Raw genomic sequence first — 15,536 nt, 5'->3', positions numbered from 1 at the left:
AGCTGTTGTTATTTCTGAACTATTCTTGTTAGTTTTGAATACTATTAGTTATGAAATGTTTTAATATTGGAGAGGGATAATCTTCATTAGTAGTCATTTCAGAATTTCTCTGAATATTCTCTATATTTTATCAGATACATTTTAATATTTTCTCAGTTTTAAAAGGAAAGCTCACTGTTATTTTGTCGGGAAACTGATTGTATGATATATGTGAATAACAGGGAAAAATTGATAATCTGATAAATACTGAATTTTTCTATTCAGAAATAGGGTGTCAGAAAAACTTCAACTCAGGAATAAAATTTAGGTGTAATTCCATTTATAATAGCTTGATTCCTTAGTAATGAATAGGTGTCTTAGTTTAATGTACCTATTAAAGAATTATTTATTATTGAAATCCATGCAAAAACAATACTTTAGACATAGTGTGATACATTGTAGCCTCCAGTTTTAAACACAGTTTTTGATAAAATGACATGTTATAGTAGAATGGACATACTACAAAATCAGTATTGTTCCTTTCCCAAAGTGTTTGTTTCTTTTTGTCTCTATGAGGGTGAAATTTGTTTGCCATACAGAAAAAAAGATCTATCACTCTTGCTGTAGTTTTACTGGTTAAATGTTCTTAAGAAATAGCCAGATAGACCTCTTGGTTTTTCCTCCTGGCTTCTTCATAAGTGGTTTACTTTCTGAAATATCAATGGGAGTTTCCCTCGTGAAAACATCTCTTTTAACACTCATGCATTTTCATTGACCTTAGGATACAGTTTCAGGAGGCAGTCTGACTAGACTGTAGGTGTGAGACAATAGAAATGTCCACAGAAGTACAGTGGAATAACCTGCCTACAGCCAAATAAACTCAGACTGACGTAGTAAATGAAATCAGTAGTAATCATTGTGTGTATGAGTGTTTGTAATAACTCATATTAGATCACCTACTATTCCCTCTAGGCTGATGCTTCACCTCAGAAAAAGGATATCTGAGAAGCTCTATGAAATTAAAATAACTCCCTTTTCTCTGTGGGTCCTGGGGCCTTTCCTTGAAGGGGAATCGGGTTGCAGTGGAGACAAGCCCAGGCATTCTCTCGCTGGATATTAGACTTCCTGTGTACTTTTGGATTGTGGAAGAATATGATATTCAGGATGTTCATGATATTCAGGATGTTTCAGGTGCTTTAGCAGAGTGCAGACATCTGCTTGTACTGCTGGGTCACAGCTGCTTTTCTGTGTGGGGTTGCTGACACTCATGGTGAGAAAGTAGCATGAGTCTTCTGGATGACCTCAGGATGCCTGTGCAGTTTTTTTCCACGTACCCGTAAAAATCATGTCGTGTGCCACCACAGTTCTCATGACTTAGGGAGATGGTGCTTTAGACCTTCACTTCCTCAAATGTTTCTTAGCACCTACCCCACTTTTGTTTCTTAAGTAGTCCTAGTATGGACTTGCTATTTGCTAATATCTATTTTGTATACCTGAGTCAGTGTGAATCAGTACTTCTTGGAAAATAGTGTAATTAATTGAAAGACAGATCTGTTAGGATATGGCTAGAATAACTAACTGTCCTCATTTTGAAAATTAGCTTGTGAGATTTCTAAGTAGCTAAAGAATGGATTGATCATTAGGTTGAATTGGCAAAGGGCCATAGACTTCTCTTGTAGATGGTTTTTCCAAATGTGGATTCTGAAGTCAAGGCAGTCGCCTCTGTAGTGGCTTGGCCCTGGGAGCTGGAATATCAGCAGCAGCTGTTGTTGGGGCCTCTGCTGATGTCTGAGGGTGATCCTGCTGTACTGGTTTCTTCTGCCGTGTGTGTGTGTGTGTGTGTGTGTGTCACTCGGTTGTTGGACTGTAGCTTGCCAGGCTCCTCTGTCCGTGTGTGTGTGTGTGTGTGTGTGTGTGTGTCACTCGGTTGTGTGTGTCACTCGGTTGTTGGACTGTAGCTTGCCAGGCTCCTCTGTCCATGAAGTTCTCCAGGCAAGAATACTGGAGTATATATACTCCATGGATCTTCCTGACCCAGGGATCATACCTGAGTCTCCCACGTTGCAGGCAGATTCTTTACTGTGTGAGCCACGAGGGAAGCCCCTTACAAAACGCCTTGCTGGTTTGGCTTGATTTCCCAAGTGGACTTAATCACTGAGCATCTTCTGACTTGTCACCTGGAATTTTTGTGTCTGCTTAGTCACTTCAGTCGTGTCCGACTTTTTGTGACCCTGTGGACCGTGGCCCGCCAGGCTCCTCTGTCCATCTGCAAAGGTGCCATTAGTGTTAAAAGAAAGTAATATGTTCACTTGATCGTTTGAATCACTTGGCATCACCCCTACCCTCCATGTCCTCTATCCTTTAATTTCTTTTCCAGGTCCATCCCAAGGCACCTAAATCATTTAGTAAACTAACATCCTGCCAAATGTACTGATTTTTTACTTAGTTAAATTTAGCCAAACTATTCAGTTGGGTGGTAAGGAAAAGGAGAGAAGAAAGGGAAGCCTTCTGCTGTTTCTGAAGGTACATTTAAGGATATTCACTGAAAGTGGTGTTATGACCTCACTGTACCCAGTTTCTTGGAGACTAAGAAGGTCTGCTGGATGTTGAATCTCTTTCAGTTGGAAGGGAAAGAAAATAAACTTTATAAAATACTTTTTTAATAATATAACTTTTCTTTAATCTTTAACATGATAGATAAATATTGAGAGTTTTGATTCTTAACAACCGTTTCATACGTTTTGTATTGGGCTTATAAAGTAAGTTTTTGCAGATACGGCTGCTAGATATTTGCCTGTTTATTGCCAGGCTAAGAAACTTTTAAAACATTTGGTCCTTAATCTTATACTGCTCATGAGCTTGTAGCAGTCCTTTACAGTTCCCAGTCTAAATGCTTATGGCATCCTTACTTACATACATTACATAATGCTCAGTGAAAATTCTCTTTATTATCTCAGGAAAATCTGCTAAGAAATTTTCCATTGGTCATATAAAGATTTTAAATTTATGTAAACCTTTTACAGTTAAATAGGGCCTCCTTGAAAGCTCAGTAGGTAAAGAATCCACCTGCAGTTCAGGAGACACTGGTTCGATTGCTTATGGCATCCTTACTTACATACATTACGTAATGCTCAGTGAAAATTCTCTTTATTATCTCAGGAAAATCTGCTAAGAAATTTTCCATTGGTCATATAAAGATTTTAAATTTATGTAAACCTTTTACAGTTAAATAGGGCCTCCTTGAAAGCTCAGTAGGTAAAGAATCCACCTGCAGTTCAGGAGACACTGGTTCGATTCCTGGGTTGGGAAGACCTACCCACTCCAGTATTCTGGCCTGGAGAATTCCATGGACTGTATAGTCCATGGGGTCGAAAAGAGACGGACATGACTGAGTTACTTTCACTTTACAGTTAAATAGGGTTCCCCTGGTAGCTCAGACAGTAAAGAATCTGCCTGCAATTCAGGAGATCCCAGTTTGATTTCTGGGTTGGGAGGATCCCCTGGAGAAGAAGATGGCAACCCACTCCAGCATTCTTGCCTAGAAAGTTCCACGGACAGACCATGGGGTCTCAAAGAGTCGGACATGACTAAGCAGCTAACACACACGCACACGCACACACACACGCACATCACATATACAGTTAAATACAGTGTTTTTGAAGATAGTAAGAATGTATCAATATATCCAATGTGTACCTAATTAAGAAAATTATTTAATGTAGAAGTCTTTGGATTTGCCTGCTCGCCTACACACACTTTTAGTCTTAGTCTTTCCATTGCAATTGACAACTTGCCCTTTCAGCTTTGAGGGTATGTTGTTTGAATAGACTTTATAATGTTTGAAAGACCTTGTTAACACTTAAAAGAGAACACACTAACAGAAGACTCTCTGTGCAGTGCATTTTAAAAAGTTTCCCAGAACTCATTTATGAGTCTGTCCAACCTCTACTCTGGGTCTTCTTGGTAGCTTGCTTTCTTATGTAAATAAAGTTAATCATTTTTATTGCTAGTTGCTTTACACTGCTGTATCAGTTTCTGCTGTAAAGCAAAGTGGATCAGCCATCCACATACACATATCCTCTCTTGTTTGTATTTCCTTCCCATTTAGGTCCCTGCAGAGCACCAAGCTAAGCTCCCTGTTCTATGCAGTAGGCTCTCCTTAGTCATCTAATTTACACATAGTAGTGAATATATGTCAGTGCCACTCTCCCAATCCATCCCACCCCACCCCTGTTCCCTCTTAGTATCCATACATTTGTTCTCTAGGTATGGATCTCTGTTTCTGCTTTGCAAATAAGACCTCCTTTACCATTTTTCTTGATTCTTCATTGAGATATGATATTTGTTTTCCTCTTTGACTTACTTTCGTCTGTATGACAGTCTCTGGGTCCATCCGCATCTCTGCAGATGACACAACTCTGTTCCTTTTTATGACTGATGTTCCATTGTCTATAGGTACCACATCTCCTTTGTCCATTCTTCTGCTGATGGGCATTTAGGTTGCTTCCATGTCCTGGCTGTTGTAAGTAGCGCTGCAGTGAACATTGGGGTTCATCATGGTTTTCTCTGGGTATATGCCCAGTAGTGGGACTGCTGGCTCGTATGGTAGCTCTGTTTTTAGTTTTTTAAGGAACCTCCATCTTGTTCTCCATAGTGACTGTCTCAGTTCACATTCCCACCAACAGTGCAAGAGGGTGCTCTTTTCTCCACACCCTGTCCAGGGCACAGTTTTTGATGATGGCCATTCTGACTAGTGTGACAGGATACATCATGGTAGTTTTAATCTGCATTTCTCTAGTAATTAGTGATGTTAAGCGTCTTTTCTTGTGTTTGTTGACTACCTGTATGTCTTCTTTGGAGAAATGTCTTATTTAGGTCTTCCTTTTTTTTTTGGTATTGAGTTGCATGACCTGTTTGTATATTCTGGAGATTAATCTTTTGTCACTTGCTTCATTTACACATATTTTGTCCCATTCTGAGGGTTGTTTTTTCATCTTGTTTTTTATTTCCTTTGCTGTGTAAAAGCTTTTAAGTTTAATTGTGTCCCATTTGTTTATTTTTGTTTTTATTTTCAGTACTCTAGGAGATGAGTCCAAAAAGATCTTGCTATGATTTCTGTCAAAGGGTGTTCTACCTATGTTTTCCTCTAAGAGTTTTATAGTATCTGGCCTTATATTTAGATCTTTAATCCACTTGAGTTTATTTTTGTGTACGGTGTTAGGTAGTGTTCTAACTTCATTCTTTTACATGTCGCTGTCCAGTTTTCTCAGCACCACTTATTGCAGAGACGCCTGTCTTTGGTCCGTGGTATAGTATTGCCTCCCTTGTCATAGTTTAGGTGACCATAGGTGTGCTGGTTTATCTCTGGGTTTTCTATCCTATTCCATTGATCTCTTGTTTTGTGCCAGTACTAAACATCTTGATTACTATTCCTCCAGCTCTGGTTTTCTTTCTGAAGATTGGTTTGCTCTTTAGGGTCTTTGTGTTTCCAAATAAGCTTTAAAGTTTTTTGTTCTCGTCTGTGAAAAATGTCATTGGTAATTTGATAGCAATTGCATTGAATCTGTAAATTGCTTTGGGTAGTATAGTCATTTTCACAGTATTGAATCTTGTAATCCAGGAACATAGTATATCTCTCTATATGTTTCTGTTGTCTTTGATTTCTTTTATCAGTATCTTAACAGTTTTTTGCATACAGTCTTTTGCCTCCTAGGTAGATTTATTCCTAGGTATTTTATTCTTTTTGTTGCAGTGGTAAGTCGAATTGTTTCCTTAATTTCTCTTTCTAATTTTTCATTGTTAATGCACAGGAATGCAAGAGATTTCTGTGTGTTAATTTTGTATTCTACAACTTTACCAAATTTATTGATGAGCTCTAGTCATTTTCTGATGGCATCTTTAGGATTTTCTGTGTACAGTATCATGTCTTCTGCAAACAGTGGCAATTTTACTTCTTTTCCAGTTTGGATTCCTTTTATTTCTTTTTCTTCTCTGATTATAGTGGCTAGGACTTCCAAATCTGTATTAAATAAAAGTGGTGAGAGTGGACACCCTTGTCTTGTTCTTAGAGGAAATGCTTTCAGTTTTTTACCAGTGAGAATGATATTTGATGTAGCCTTGTCATATATGGCGTTTATTACATAGAGGTAGTTTCCTTCTATGCCCACTTTCTGGAGAATTTTTACCATAAGTGGTTGAATTTTGTCAAAAGCTTTTTCTGCATCTATTGAAATGATTACATGGTTTTTATTCTTCAGTTTGTTAATATGGTGGATCACATTGGTTACTTTGCATATATTGAAGAATCCTTGCATCCCTGAAATAAATCCTACTTGATCCTGGTGGCTGATCCTTTTAATGTGCTGTTGAACTCTATTTGCTAGTATTTTGTGGAGGATTTGTGTGTGTATGTTCATCAGTGATACTGACCTGTAATTTTCTTTTTTTGTGATAACCTTTGTTTGGTTTTGGTATTCAGGTGATGGTGGCCTCATAGAATGAGCTTGGGAGTTTTCTTCCTTCTGCAGTGTTTTGGAAGAGTTTGAGAAGGATATGTGTTAGCTCTTCCCTAAGTGTTTGATAGAATTCCCCTGTGAAGCCATCTGGCCCTGGCCTTTGGAACATTTTTAATCACAGCTTCAATCAGTACTTGTGTTTGGTCTGTTCATATTTTCTGTATCTTCCTGGTTCAGTCTTGGAAGGTTTTATCTTTCTGAGAATTTATCCATTTTGGGGGCATATAGTTGTTTGTAGTAGTCTCTTATGATCCTTGGTATTTCTGCAGTGTCAGTTGTAACCTCTTTTTTTCATTTCTAATTTTATAAATATGAGTCCTCTCACTTTTTTCTTGAGGAGTCTGGCTAAAGGTTTACTGATTTTGTTTATCTTCTCAAAGAAAAACCTTTTTGTTTCATTGATCTTTTCTATTATTTTGCCTTTATTTTATTTATTTCTGCTCTGATCATTATGATTTCTTTCCTTATACTTACTTTGGGTTTTGTTTGTTCTTTCTCTAGTTGCTTTAAGTACAAGTTTAGGTGGTTTACTTGAGATTTTACTTATTTCTTGAGGTAAGAATGTATTGCTATAAACTTCCGTCCTAGAACTGCTTTTGCTGCATCCCAGACTCTGACCTGGCCCAACTTCTGCATGTACTACTTTCCCTCAAAGTCCACTGCTGCTAAAGCTAGACTTGTGTCAGCTGTGGGACACTTGTTGTCTATTCTGATATTCCACAGATGCAGGGTTTACCAAACCTCTTGCAGGGCTTTAGTCTGAGGCTTGTGCAGCTACCTGGAGAAGGTTTCATTCCTCTTCCTTAGTTACACAGCCCCTGAGGCTCAGCTTTGATTTTGGCCCCAGCTCTGCATGTAAGCCCCCTTCAGGCATCTGTTCCACACCCGTGCAAAAGGGAGCGAAAGCAAAGGGGCTGACTGAGACAGACTTACTCAGGCCCATGAGGGCAGTGCAGCCACAGCGGGGGGTGTGTGAATTGCCTGTGGTCCTGGAGATTGGCAGGCAGTTGAGCAACAGAATGTGGCATGCTTACTCTGGTGGGAGTCCCTCCAGGTGTCTGTGGAGGCAGGAGCTGGCATGTGGGGACAGTGACACCCCCGCCCCCTCCCCTCTACTTCATCTGCCAATCAACAGTGGTGTCTCATTTTCTAGGCAAACCATATTTCCTTTAGGGACATTCCACTAGGGACCTCACACTTCTGTTCTCTTTCTTGTATCTGCAGGGTCAACAGCAGTCCTCTCTCCACATCCGTGCTCTTGTTCAGTCGTGTCTGACTCTTTGTGACCCCATGGACTGCAATATACCAAGCTTCCCTGTCCTTCACAGTCTCCCAGAGTTTGCTCAAACTTGTGTCCATTGAGTCGATGATGGCATCCAACCATCTTGTCTTCTGTTGTCCCCTTCTCCTCCTGCCTTCTATCTTGCCCAGCATCAGGGTGTTTTCCAGTGAGTTGGCTGTTTGCATCAGGTGTCCAAACTACTGGAGCTTCAGCTTCACCATCAGTCCTTCCAATGAATATTCAGGACTGATCCTTTAGGATTGACTGGTTTGATCTCCTTGCAGTCCAAGGGACTCTAATGAGTGTCCTTCAACACCACAGCTCAAAAACATCAATTCTTCGGTGCTGCAGTCCATGGGTCACAAACAGTTGGACATGACTGAGTGATTGAATAACAACAGCCTTCTTTATGATCCAATTCTCACATCCATACATGACTACTGAAAAAACCATAGCTTTGACTAGATGGACCTTTGTTGGCAAAGTAATGTCTCTGCTTTTTAATAGGCTGTCTAGGTTGGTCATAGCTTTTCTTCCAAGGAGTAAGCATTTTTTAATTTCATGGCTTTAGTCACCGTCTGCAGTGATTTTGGAGCCCAAGAAAATAAAGTCTTTCACTGTTTCCATTGTTTCCCTATCTATTTGCCATGAAGTGATGGGATTGGATGCCATGATCTTAGTTTTTTGAATGTTGAGTTTTAAGCCAGCTTTTTCACTCTTCTTCACCTTCATCAAGAGGCTCTTTAGTTCCTCTTAACTTTCTGCCTTAAGGGTGGTATCATCTGCTTATCTGAGGTTATTGATATTTCTCCGGGCAGTCTTGATTCCAGTTTGTGCTTCATCCAGCTATCTTGATGTACTAACTCTGCATATAAGTTAAATAAGCAGGTTGACATATATTGTATTATACTTGACATATATTGTCAAGTACAGCCTTGAAATACTCCTTTCCCAATTTTGAAGCATTCTGTTGTTCCATGTCCTGTTCTAACTATTGCTTCTCGACTTGCATACAGTTTTCCCAGGAGACAGGTAAGGTGGCCTGGTATTCCCATCTCTTTGAGACTTTTCTACAATTAGTTGTAATATACATAGTCAAAGACTTTAAGTAGTCAATGAAGCAGTAGTAGATGTTTTTCTGGAATTCTTTGCTTTTGCCATGATTCAATAGAGGTTGGTAATTTGATCTCTGGTTCCTCTACCTTTTTGAAATCCAGCTTGAACATCTGGAAGTTCTCTATTCACGTACTGTTGAAACCTAGAATTTTGAGCATTACTTTGCTAGCATGTGAAATGAGTGCAATTGTGTGGTAGGTTGAGCATTCTTTGACATTGCCTTTCTTTGGGATTGAAATGAGAACTGACCTTTTCTAGTCCTGTGGCCACTGCTGAGTTTACCAAATTTGCTGGCCTGTTGCGTGCAGAACTTTAACAGCATCATCTTTTAGGGTTTGAAGTAGCTCAGCTGGAATTCCTTCACCTTCGTGCTCTTAGCCCCACACCTTTGTACTCAGTCCCCTCTGCTCCCACCAGCATTGGCAGATTCCTGTCTTGGGCAGCGGCACCCAGGGCTGATTTTGAAGGAGGCTTTGGGATGGAAGATGCTCAGGGTGCTGAGCCTATCCTGGCAGAGGAGACCTTGGCTTGAGGTGTGTGTGGAGGGTGAGCCTGCTCAGATGAGTGCACCTCCCAGGGCTTGTAGGGGCTGAAGTGGGTGGGTGGGGATGGGGATTACAGTGCCAGCCCCGCGTGTTGCTCACCATTCAGCAGTGGTGCCTTGCTTCTGTGGTGTCCTGGCCGCCTTCTGCAGACTTTCCTAATTGTCGGACTCCTTGCTCCTGTCCCTTCAGGCTCCCTTCATAACCAGCAGCTGTCCCCTTCCTGGGTCCGTGCTCCAAACCCCACTTTCCAGCACCCAGCCCTCCTCTCGACAGGAGACACGTGACTCAGGCTGGGCTGGGCAAGGCTGCAGTATAGACTGTGTGCACAGTTCTTACTTGGTCCTGCCTTCCACTGATGGTCCACGTGTTCTCCTTTGATCCTCCGAAGGTCCCTTTCTGTCCCCGCTGATTTCCCCACATGAGGGGATTTTCTGATTGCAGGAACCTCTCCTCACCTTCAGCTTCCCCCCAGGGTTGCTGGTTCCTTTTTTGATTCTTTTTTTTTCTTCCTTTCTTTTTTCCTACCCCACTGCGAGGGAATTTTTCTTGCCATTTTAGGTGTTAGAAGTCTTCTTCTAATGTTCAGCAGGTGCTCTGTGTGAGAATTGTTCCATTTATAGATATATTCCTGATGTACTGGTAAGGAGACATGAATTCTGTGTCCTTCTCTTCTGCCATCTTGACTCCTCTTTGATAGTTTCTGAAGGAAGCAAAAGCGTGATAAAGGTGATACAGTCTTTCACTTTAAAGTAGGATCATCCACTTCAGTCTGAATTCTGACGATATGTTAAATTTCTGATTTGTAGACACAAGCATGTTTTCTTATTGAATACAGTATTGTATTCCCTTTTAGACATCTCTCTTATGCAAAAGAAGAGAGGAGAAAAATAAGCCTCTACCCAGCGAAAAGGAAAATAGTAGCTTATATTGAGTTCTTATTGTATGATAGGCACTATTCTAAGTACTTTTTACTTGTACTGGTTTATTTAACGTTTCTAACTCTGTGAGACACAGTTACTCTTTATAGTCTCATTTTATAGATGAGGAAGCTAACACAGAGATGTTAAGTACTTTACCAAAAGTCTTGTAAGTGATAGTTGGCACAGCAGGGATCCAAATCCCAGCTGTTCAACACCACCGTCTATTAATACTATGCTGAATTGTCAGTTAAAGTAGAAAGTTATATAATTATTTTAATTTTAGTTTCAATCGATGTAAATGTGACCTTCTCCCTCTGGGTAGAAATTTGGTTTCTGTTTCTAAGATCTCCACTGAAGTGATGAAGTGTGTGTAGCCTATTCCTGATGCTTCTCTTTTTGCACTCGACCTTGGGAATATCTGTAATAGTTCTAACTGCTTGAAGGAAAAAAGAAGAATGTGAAAAACAGTGCTGTGTGGGTTCAGTTGCTTGGTTAATTGCTTTATATTCCACTGGAGGCTTCCTGGGATTGTCTCTATTTAGAAATCTAAAATTTCCCATAATGAACTAAATTGATTGTGTCCTGAATATTCTTTTTTTTTTTTTCTGAATATTCTTTTTGACTAGCATGTTTCGCCAAGGGATGCATGACTTGAAAGTCTGGCCTAACGTGGAAGCAGATGGATCAGAACCCACAAAAACTCCTGGCAGAACAAGCAGTACTCTCTCAGAGGATCAGATGAGTCGCCTTGCCAAGGTAAAAAAGAAATTATTAAAACAGGTGGAAAGATTTGAATGATAATTTGTTGTATAAATTGACATTATGAATTCTGTGAGGTTACTTTTTAATTTAAATTCAATCTTTTAATAATAGTTTTATTGAAATATAATTCACGTACCATAAAGTTCACACTTGGAAAGTGTACTGTTCAGTGATTTTTTTTTTTTTTAGTGAATTCACAGAGTTGTGCGATCATTACCACTCTACCTTTAGACCATTTTTATCAAAAATGTAACTGTGTACCCATTGGCAGTCATTCTCTGTTCCCTCCTCTCTCTATCCCCTAGCAACTACTAATCTACTTTCCATCTCTGTGGATTTTCCAGTATAGGATATTTCATGTAAAGAAAATCATGTAATATATTGCTTTTTGTGTCTGAAACGCCAACGGATTTGAAAACATAGAACTTTTGGTGATACTTTGAGGTTGATCACCTCCCTTTTTTGGTCACATAATCTGAAAGATGCATGTGTTATTACATGCTGGAGATTCTTATATTGTTTGAAATGAAAATTTCTTATACTAGCTAGTTTAAATTGCCCTCACTCCACCATACTCCTCTTTTTGTAAACTGATTTATTACCTCTTTCTTTCAGAATTGTGTTAATGAAGTGTTTTCATTTAGCTTTTGTATTTCTAAGTTAAATTCTTTTTTTAAATCACAACAGTTTAACTTATTTTGTGAATATCTGTTCAAAAAGTACTATGTTATATAGTAACTTCCCACCAGCTGTCTGTTTTACGCATCATGGTGTGTTATGTCAGCGCTGCTTTCTCAGTTCGTCCCACTCTCTTTCCCTGGCTGTGTGTGCACGTTCATTCTCTATATCCATGTCTCTATTGCTGCAAACAGCACAGGGAACTATATTCAATATGTTGTAATAACCTGTAATGGAAAATAATTGGAAAAAGTGATCAGTATCTTGTTATAACCTGTGTTGGACAACAATTGAAAAAAGTGTACACAAACACGTTTGTTCAAATCACTTTGCTGTACATGTGAAACATAGTATTGTAAATCAACTATACTTGGGAAAAAAAGACTATGTGGTAAAAAAAAAAAAGTACTATGTTAGGTACTGTTTAAATATCCTTTTACAATTCTTTAGTTAAGAGATGAGACTTTAATTTTTACATGTAGTTTTCCTTTCTGATCTTATTAGTTATGGATGACTGTATAATGTCTGGAGAAAGTTTTGGTGCCAAGCATTTTACAACTTGTTGCCTCAACCTACATGTGGAAGAAATCCTAATTATAAAGAATAAGCACTTGGAGTGTCTAAGCTTTGTACTTCAATATAATTTTTTTTTCAAGTTTATTCTGTCTTTGTATATGTCTCTTTTATGGAAAAATTATATCAGAGCTTCTTAATAAGCATTTTGAGCAAATTGCTATTGTCCTCCATAAGTACTGCTACTGCTGCTAAGTACTATTCCTCTCCATAATTAAATAAATAAAACTTAGCTTTCAGTTCAGCTACTCATTGTGAGATTTTGTTGACATTCTTACATGTAATATAGGAAACCTCTTACACTTCATGTGTATACTTTCTCATTAGGAATTTATTTTAGTGATGCTATTTCATAGCAGCTACTCTCTGACTTTTATAAACTGTGAGTAATAGAAATTGTATCAGAATCAGCTCATTTATAAGCTATAAGCTTATATCTCAAATGCAGGAAAACCTCTTAAATTGTCTTTAAGAACAGCATTCATTATGAGAATGAATATTATGATTCATGTAATAAAATTCTGAATTTGAGGAGAAATGACTGAGTCAAGAAATATAAAGCTACGTAGTTGCACAGTGCATCCACTTTGTTTCTCTTATATTAAAAAAATATTATAGGCTTCTATTCATATGTTCCTAATTTTTTCCCAACTACTTTTTAAATTATGACTTTAATTGAATGATTATAGTAGAAATTTTGCTTTTCACGATTTAATGATTGCAATGAAAATTTTACTTTCAGTAGTCAATTTAAGGTAACCAACCTTACAAATAAATATCAAGTATCATAAATACTAATAAGTATAAAAGAACATGTAAAATTTCAAAATTTCTGTCAGAACTTGTATTGTAGTTGATATCTTTGATTCATAGAAGAGTAGGATCATATAAAATCTTAAAACATCCTTACAGCAAAGATGAACATAAAACCACTTTATGCTTTTATTATATATATTATTGTTGTTGCTGCTGTGTTGCTGTTGTTCAGTCGCTGAGTTGTGTCTGACTCTTTGCCAACACACAGATAGCAGCATTCCAGGCTCTTCTGTTCTCCACTATCTCCTGGTTCAGTTCAGCCACTCAGTCGTGTCCAACTCTTTGCGATACCATGGACTGCAGCATGCCAGGCTTCCCTGTCCACCACCAACTCCTAGAGCTTACTCAAACTCATGTCCATTGAATTAGTGATGCCATCCAACCATCTCATTCTCTGTCATCCCCTTCTCCTCCCGCCTTCAATCTTTCCCAGCATCAGGGTCTTCTCCAATGAGTCAGTTCTTTGCATCAGATAGCCAGAGTATTGGAGTTTCAGCTTCAGCATCAGTCCTTCCAATGAATATTCAGGGCTGATTTCCTTTAGGATAGACTGGTTGGATCTCCTTGCAGTCCAAGGGACTCTCAAGAGTCCTCTCCAGCACCACAGTTCAAAAGCATCAATTCTTTGGTGCTCAGCTTTTTTATAGTCCAACTCTTACATCCTTACATGACTACTGGAAAAACCACAGCTTTGACTAGATGGACCTTTGTTGGCAAAGTAACGTCTCTGCTTTTTAATATGCTGTCTAGGTTGGTCATAACTTTTCTCCCAAGGAGCAAGTGTCTTTTAATTTCATGACTGCAGTCATCATCTGCAGTGATTTTGGAGCCCCCAAAAATAAAATCTGTCACTGTTTCCACAGTTTCCCCGTCTATTTGCCATGAAGTGATGGGACTGGATGCCATGCTCTTAATTTTCTGAGTGTTGGGTTTTAAGCCAACTTTTTCATTCTCCTCTTTCACTTTCATCAAGAAACTCTTTAGTTCTTCTTCACTTTCTGCCATAAAGATGGTGGTATCTGCATATCTGAGGTTATTGATATTTCTCCCGGCAATCTTGATTCCAGCTTGTGCTTCATCCAGCCTGGCATTTTTCATGATGTCCTTTACATATAAGTTAAATAAGCAGGTTGACAATATACAGCCTTGACGTACTCCTTTCCCGATTTGGGGTTTGCTCAAATTCATGTCCATTGAGTCAGTGATGCTATCTAAGCATCTCATCCTCTGCCGCCCCCTTTTCCTTTTGCCTTCAATCTTTCCTAGCATCAGGGTCTTTTCCAGTGAATCAACTCTTCACTTCAGTTGGTTAGAGTATTGGAGCTTCAGCTTCAGCATCAGTCTTTCCAAAGAATATTTAGGGTTAATTTCCTTCAGAATGACAGGTTTGATCATCTCTTTGCAGTCCAGGAAGCTTTCAGCAGTGTTTTCTAGCACTAGTTTGAAAGCATTAATTCTTTGGTGCTCAGCCTTCTTTATGGTCCAACTCTAACATCTGTACATGACACTGGAAAAAACATTGCTTTGACTATATGCACCTTTGTTTTTGACAAAGTGATATCTCTGCTTTTTAATATACTATCTAGGTTTGTCATAGTTTTCCTTCCTTTCAGTTTCATGGCTGCAGTCTCTGCAGTGATTTTGGAGCCCAGGAAAGTAAAATCTGTCACTGCTTCCACTTTTTCATTTTTTATTTGCTATAAAGTGATGGAACTGGAAATCATGATCCTAGTTTTTTGAATGTTGAGTTTTAAGCCAGGGTTTTCATTCTCCTCTTTAATCCTCATCAAAAGGCTCTTAGTTCTTCTTCCCTTTCTGCCCTTAGAGTGATATCATCTGAATTTCTGAAGTTGTTGATATTTCTCCTGGCAGTCTTCATTCCAGCTTGTGATTCATCCAGTCCCACATTTCACATGACGTACTCTGCATATAAGTTATATAAGCCAGGTGACAATATACAGCCTTGTTGTACTTCTCTCCCAGTTTTGAAGCAGTCTGTTGTTCCATGTCCAGTTCTAACTGTTGCTTCTTGACCCACATACAGGTTTCTCAGGAGATAGGTAAGGTGGTCTGATACGCCCATCTATTTAAGAATTTTTCATAGTTTGTTGTGATCCACACAGTGAAAGTCTTTAGCATAGTCAGTGAAGCAGAAATAGATGTTTTTCTGGAATTCCCTTGCTTTCTCATGATCCAACAAATGTTGACATTTTGCTCTCTAGATCCTCTGCCTTTCCTAAATCCAGCTTGTTCATCTGGAAGTTCTTGGTTCACGTACTGCTGAAGCCAAGCCTGAAGCATTTTGAGCATAACGTTGTTAGCATGTGAAATGAGTGCAGTTGTATGGTAG

General features: G+C 38.9%; 1 protein-coding gene across 1 annotated transcript in view; it reads left to right on the top strand.

Annotated features, from left to right (window-relative positions):
• PIK3C3 (phosphatidylinositol 3-kinase catalytic subunit type 3) overlaps positions 1–15,536 on the top strand; it is a 157,415-nt gene that overhangs the window by 10,956 nt on the left and 130,923 nt on the right. The window contains exon 4 of the mRNA XM_043888981.1: positions 10,984–11,113. Coding sequence (XP_043744916.1) covers positions 10,984–11,113 — 130 coding nt within the window. The remainder of the gene's footprint in view (positions 1–10,983; positions 11,114–15,536) is intronic.

This window comes from Cervus elaphus, chromosome 27 (assembly GCF_910594005.1).
Source record: "Cervus elaphus chromosome 27, mCerEla1.1, whole genome shotgun sequence".
Taxonomy (NCBI): domain Eukaryota; kingdom Metazoa; phylum Chordata; class Mammalia; order Artiodactyla; family Cervidae; genus Cervus; species Cervus elaphus.
The sequence above is the reverse complement of the archived record's forward strand: the minus strand, read 5'-3'. Positions and strand labels throughout refer to the sequence as shown.